The sequence below is a fragment of the Fragaria vesca genome, linkage group LG4 (assembly GCF_000184155.1).
Source record: "Fragaria vesca subsp. vesca linkage group LG4, FraVesHawaii_1.0, whole genome shotgun sequence".
Taxonomy (NCBI): domain Eukaryota; kingdom Viridiplantae; phylum Streptophyta; class Magnoliopsida; order Rosales; family Rosaceae; genus Fragaria; species Fragaria vesca.
This window is the reverse complement of record NC_020494.1, coordinates 13,270,485-13,277,011: the sequence shown is the minus strand read 5'-3', so window position 1 is coordinate 13,277,011 and position 6,527 is coordinate 13,270,485. Positions and strand designations below refer to the sequence as shown.

The following is a 6,527-nucleotide window of genomic DNA, read 5'->3' as shown; positions in this document are numbered from 1 at the left end:
GCAGTGTGCGTTCCAGCACTCGCCCAAAAAAGACCGGACATTATTATTAGGATCTATTGTTGTACTCGAGGCCTTGTACGGAACAAGGATCTAATTTACACAAAACTTGAGTGTTTAGGCTATTCACCAGTGCCTCCAAATTTGAGTAATTTCTGCTGCCATTGTTCCGTATTGTCCTTGGTTGCGGTCCGGCGGCAATGGAGCACAACAGTTTATTCCCGATATGGTTCAGTGATTAGACAAGAAAGATGTTGTATTATTCAATGTTCTTAAGTTACTTCTTCTCTTTTGGAGAAAAAATTTGTACTAATTATTCAAACATTTAATTTAATTTTTTTTTTCAGTAAACAACTCAAATGCTACAAGTGTTCAAACATTTGATTTAGATAACCTTTGTTGTTCTATTTTCGATAGTATTCAAATAAGAATTGCCTCTAAGTTCTGAACAATGAAATTTATAGTTTGACAAACTTTTGGTGTATGAGATGTGAACAAACGTCTAGCATGGTCATTGTGATCAGAGGTCGCACATGGTATGGGACTATGGGTGTCTGGGGTCGCTGGAAGGCTTCGAGATGGAGGTGGTGATCTGCCCAAGATGTCTTATAAAAAAGAAGTTTGATGCTAATTGCTAAACCTTTGTAGAGTTAGACATATCAACTGCAGATGTCTGAATTGGATCACCTAGTGAGAGAGCACTAGATTACTAACCAAGATGGTAGTAAATTAGTCACTTTTCAAAATTATAGGTGCCCATGACTGACATAAATGCATATTACTGCCATAAATGCATATTACTGCGTAATTTTCCTACTATCCACACCCTCACCAAGACCAATATTTCACTTTGGATTCTTAAACAATATAGGATCAAGATTACAGTCCTAAACGAATATGTAGGAACAAAACCACATTAGAAAACAATTCACATAATTGACTTGCTGTAAGCACACTTGAGTCTGGCCAAAGTCATATTGCAGTACTTAGAAGTTGCATGACATCCCACAGCAAACTCGGTCGAAAGAACTAATAAGAGTAGAAAGGTGGAAAAGAATATACTACATCCACTTTAGCCTTGGACTACATATACTATGTCCACAACTGCAGAGAGTTTATGTCCGCCGCATGCAAACTAAGAGTCGCTCTGCCTCAGCATCCGCAAGATTGTAAGGAACAGATTCAGAATATCAAGGTAAAGAGTGATGGAGGCCCAGATGTACTCATCATACGTAAAGCGCTTGATGAGGTTCTCAGTATCGTAGACTATATAGCCAGAGAAGAGAATAGCACCAGCAGCACCAATGACAGCATTAGAAGTAGGACCAAGTGGGAAGAACATCTACATGAGAGCAGAGAATCACCAAGTCAGATAAATAGTTCAATGTATTTAAAGTATGGTATATGTTCAAATGAAAAAATCTAACAAACAGGACTATTTCATGGCAAGAAGTCTGACCTGCATGAAGCTGGTCAAGAGGAGAACCATGAGGCCAGTGAACAGGACTGGTCCAAGGAAGCTGAAGTCCTTCCCCTTCTTTGAAGCCCAGAAGGTGTAAGCAGTCAAGGATGCAACCACACCCGAGGTTAGAATCAAGGCTTCAAGCACAATCGCTCCTGCAAGCAAGCAATGCACATATATAATCAGATGACAAATATGTCAAATATAACAAACTAAACTCATATACCAAAAATAAAAACCTGCATAAAGCCTACAACGTTAACTCAAAACAAAACCTAACTGAAAGCAAATTGTAACATGGCACCAATACAATCACGACATAGAGTAATGAAACTCACCATCAGTATTAGCAACCGCTACACCAACAGTGACACTCAGACTCAGAGTGAAAAGTCCAAGGAAGATAAAGTTCAGAGGATGCCTTTGCTGGTACACATGAAGGGGCCACAACACTGCAAAGAATCCAAACACAAAAGTAAGATAATGCAAAACTATCAATGAAACCAATGGATAACACAACTAGCACATGCAGTTCTTTACATCACTGTTATAACATAAATCTATACCAAAGTAGCCATTCTTGAGTTCTGTATTTAAACAAAGCATTTTCCCAGGCACATAACCATCATGCTTTCACAGAATAATATACTGTAACCATAAATCTTATCCTAGACCTAAACAAGCAAGGTATCAATCCCTTTGATAATTGAATTCTTATACAACAAACCAATACAACTGATAACACGACTAGCAAACATTTCATCAAAACAAAGCATTTTACAAGGCATATGATAAACACTAACCACAAAATATGATCCTACAGAACCAAACAAGCAAGGTATCAATCCCTTCAAGAATTGAATTCTTTACAAGGCAACCAATACAATCGGTCTAAAACAATATAACCTAATCACCGCAATCAAAGCTTACATACACCACTTGAAATCGCAAATCGTAAAACATAGACACTCAGATCTGAATTTCTTTCCTGATCTACAACCTCTAATCTCAAACTCGCACAACCAGAACCAACATTTACACAAAAAATCGCTAAAACCACAAATCGGAAACGAAATTAGGGGTACTTACAGACGAGAGGAAGGAAGGCGAAAAACAAGAGAAGGCCAGGGCTGCCTTTGAGGAGGTCGTTGACGGGAGTATAGAGGACGGTCACGAAGGAGATGGCGGTGGTGAGGAGAAGCTGAGCGGATAAGATGCCGTAGACCTTGCGAATGAAACCCCATCGGAGCTGATTCTCGCCTTTGCTGATGCCGGGGTACAAGAGTTCGCCGGACTCGATGTCGACCTCCTCGAGCTTGCCGGCGGTGGTGCTCACCTCCGCGTAGTGCATCGTGTTCATGGCTTTTCTCTCGCTTTTTCTCTCTGCGGAATTTTCAGAGGGGAATTTGGGAGAGAGAGAGAATGAGAATAGAACGCTGGCTTTTGGGGTTTGTTGGGGACTTGGGGGTGTTTTTCGGAAATTTCCTTTTATGCGGTGATTCTAGAATGACCGGAGAATTCTGTCACAGCTTTCATAGTGGCCGTTGGATCTGAATACCCAAGTCAAAGTCAACGATAATATTTAATTCTATGTTACCAATATGGTTTAATTCTCTTTGCGTCTCCAATGGTATAATCCTCTTTGCATTTTTGGAGACGAAGAATATGGTTTAAGTTGTATAGTTCGCACTTCGGCACTTCACCCTTCTGCTCTACACAAAATTAGCATTTATACGATCTCGTAGATGCGTAGTACAATTCACACTTTCTGAACTCTATCTTCTTTCTTGTACAATTTATTTTAAATTTTGGAGAAAAGAAACATTTTAAAGCTGTAGCTGTTACTATTTATCAAAAAGCTTTTAAATGATTTCCTATTTCAGAAAGCAAAAATACTACTCCGAACCTCTCTAACCTTTTGTTCTCAGAATCTAGAAATTCCTGAAAATTTTGATTAGTAGAGCGTGTTAAGGCCTATTCCACATTTACAACTCATAACAGTAGATTACGTAATCTAAACTAATCGGTAACTAACTATAGAAAGAGTATATACAAATAAGGGGTACAAACTTGAATCTTATTTTCCTAGAGTATAAGATCTAAACTAAATAGGACACGAAATATAAAAATATTCAATCCTTTTATACCACAAGCTCTGGAACAAGAACTTTCTGACCTCATTTATGCCACAAAAAAACTAATAAGCGATACATTTTCCAATACGATAAACAAATTTTTTACTTGTATATGATTTTTTTAATAGGATTAAAATAGGGTTTTTTTTTCTTTAGGAAATATTATAGAACCGATTACATTTCCTCATAGAAGAAAATGTATTAATTAACCTTCAATCCGATCAAAAAATAAAGATCCTACTGAGTTCTTTCATTTTTGATAGAGCAATTTTGGTTGTATTAGTCTGAAAAAAGAAACAGTAGACCAAATTCTTCTTAAAACAGTAGTCCCACAAGCTTCCACATGCTTAAACAAAAGAAATAAGAGCATAGGTATGCATTTCTTATAAATATCATATGTATCATCAAGTTGTCACTATCAGGCCCGGACCTGAGATTTTCATGCCTGAATCGAACTCTAAAAGTTGGGCCCTCAAATCATAATGTGCATTTCGTGTCATTTTTTTTATTAAATGCATTTTCTTTATAAAAGTTTTTCAGGAACTAGCTAATTAACAATAATAAACAACAAACATGTAATTTCCAAAAATATATTCATGTAATATCCGAATATATGTAGAGATTACCAAACCTCTCTATGTTTTAGTAATTTTATATCTAAATATTCTAGTAATCCTATTTAGATAATATTTTAATAATCATATTTATAAAACAAATTTCTTTCTGTTCAAAAAAACAAGTTTCTTACTTCAATAGATTTTAAAATATACTATAATTATATATAACTTGTTGAACTTGTATGGGCCCATCATGTCAGTATTTTCTTTTAATTTAATTTGGCAAAACTTGAGCTCGATTACAGTATTTATAGGATGATTAATGAAAACTTGTTAATTTTTTTCTGGGCCCGCCTTGAATCGGCTGACTCCTCAGCCTCATATCAAGTCCGGGCATGGTCACTATCCATGACCACTCTTTCTGGATTTCTCTACTCACCACTATAATAAGACTCACTAACCACTGAGAAATATACCATTCTTCTTGAAGCCAATTGGCTCAATTCCAATCACCCACAGCAAAGCCAAAAAGGAACGGTCTAATTCTCTTTTCTATTCCACTATGCAATGCAAGCGCTCTTTCCACTAATTTTTGATACCTGAACCTGTCTAGACTAGCATATGTGAATAGTTGCTTAAACATCAACTGGAGTGAGACTTGTTTCAGCTAGTTTTCAATTCAATCTGCTCAGGCACCAAAAATGCATACAAAAATCACTTTGAAAGATTGAATCATATCAAAACAAAAAATGGTATCAGGAAACTGATAGTCGACGAACAATAATACTCTCTTAGAACAACTGATTCTTACTTGTAAGACTATGGTTGGAATCTGTTTAAATGCAGTGAAGCCTGAGCATAAAGCATGTTATCTTCTAAGGGAGTAATTATTTGCTTAGCCACAGCCCACAGATAAAAATAGAATTAGATTATTGACAAAAGAATACACTGGATTGTTCTTTTTTGTTCAAGTGATACAGTACATTGAATTGTTTTCGGAAAATACTAGCATTCAAACTAGTTTGGATCCTATCGTTCAAATTTATATTATTTGCAATATCAAGTAATTTCCTTCTAAAAAAATATATCTTTGCTCTCTAGCTTCCTATGCTAGGGTTTCGAAAAGAACAAACTTTTGTCAGCGGCAGCCTTCGACTATGACCCGGCGACTGTGAATCTCTGACTATGCGAGAGGAGCTCCCTTCGCTTCACTACCGGGACAAGCACTTTAGCCGACGAAAATTCTTTATCGGCCTGTTAGCTTAATTCGTCGGCTGAGATCTTAGCCAACGAGACTTCGTCGGCTATAGTTTCGTCGGGAAAGGCTCGTCGGCAATGACTTTAGCCGACGAAACTATAGCCCGTCGTCGGCTATTGTCCCATAGCTAGCCGACGACAGAAGACGTCGTCGGCTAGTCTCTCAGACTTTAGCCGACGAGTCTTACAGACTTTAGCCGATGACGAGTTTTTTCGTCGGCTAGTCTCTAAACTTTAGCCGACGAAACAACTCGTCGGCTAGTTTCTTATCTATAGCCGACGAAACAACTCGTCGGCTATTCTCTCAGCTTTAGCCGACGATACGCTTAATATATTCGTCGGCTATAGTATGTAATAAAAAAATAAAAAATAACTAAAGCCGACGAAATAGACCGTATTTCGTCGGCTTTTAAGGGTTTAGCCGACGAAACATTCCATTATTCGTCGGCTAAACCCTATTAAAAAATAATTAAAAATACTATAGCCGACGAATTATGGTTTATTTCGTCGGCTATAAGTCCATTCCAGTATTAAAAAAAACCCGAAATTTTTAAATTACCATTCCAAGTAAGCTGCAAAAAACACAAAAACAATTCCATATAACCAACAACAAGCACATAAAAGTATATAATTCATCAACTACACCAAATCTAGATCGTCTAAATTAATATCCGGTTCTGGGGGCTGCTGCGGAGCTTGCGGCGGCTGGGGTAGCGGTATGGGCGGAGCCAGAAGTCCCTGGAGCTGGGCAGCTGTAAAGTCCTGCATGTACTGGAACATCTGCCGCTGCTGGACCTGATGGATGGCATGTACCTCGGCATTATAGGCTGCCTACGCGGCATTATAGGTTGCCTGCGCTGCATTATAGGTAACATGAGCAGCTTGCTGTTCCCGTAGTCTCTGAAGTTCCGACTGTAGCAGCTGAGTCGTCCTGGTGGTCGTGGTCCTGCTGCTGGTCGAGGCTGCCTTTCGTTGAAATCCTGGAGTGGTCTTCAGGACCCCCTCGCCCTTCTTTCCTAGACCCCGGCAGTAGAAGTTGTTTGCTCGCGGTGGGAAGGCTGTGCCCATGATCCTCGCCCCAACCGTCGGATCCGAAGTGTCGATCCGGGACATGGCTTC

At 38.6% G+C, this 6,527-nt stretch overlaps 1 protein-coding gene across 1 annotated transcript; it reads right to left on the bottom strand.

Annotated features, from left to right (window-relative positions):
• Positions 1-916: 916 nt before the first annotated feature.
• On the bottom strand, positions 917-2,912 carry LOC101314556 (BI1-like protein-like). The gene is made up of 4 exons (XM_004296971.1): positions 2,549-2,912; positions 1,798-1,911; positions 1,457-1,614; positions 917-1,339 (listed from the first exon to the last, which is right to left on the bottom strand). The coding sequence occupies exons 1-4, from the start codon at positions 2,817-2,819 to the stop codon at positions 1,133-1,135; spliced, it is 750 nt and encodes a 249-aa protein (XP_004297019.1). The 5' UTR covers positions 2,820-2,912; the 3' UTR covers positions 917-1,132.
• Between the last annotated feature and the right edge of the window lie 3,615 nt (positions 2,913-6,527).

Excerpts from the sequence above, each read along its gene's own strand:
- LOC101314556 (XM_004296971.1), bottom strand. The coding sequence starts at position 2,819 with ATGAACACGATGCACTACGCGGAGGTGAGCACCACCGCCGGCAAGCTC. Across the intron at positions 1,912-2,548 it reads CGCCTTCCTTCCTCTCGTCT|TGTTGTGGCCCCTTCATGTG; the intron begins GTAAGTACCCCT and ends GATTCTTTGCAG. Across the intron at positions 1,340-1,456 it reads TCTTGACCAGCTTCATGCAG|ATGTTCTTCCCACTTGGTCC; the intron begins GTCAGACTTCTT and ends GCTCTCATGTAG.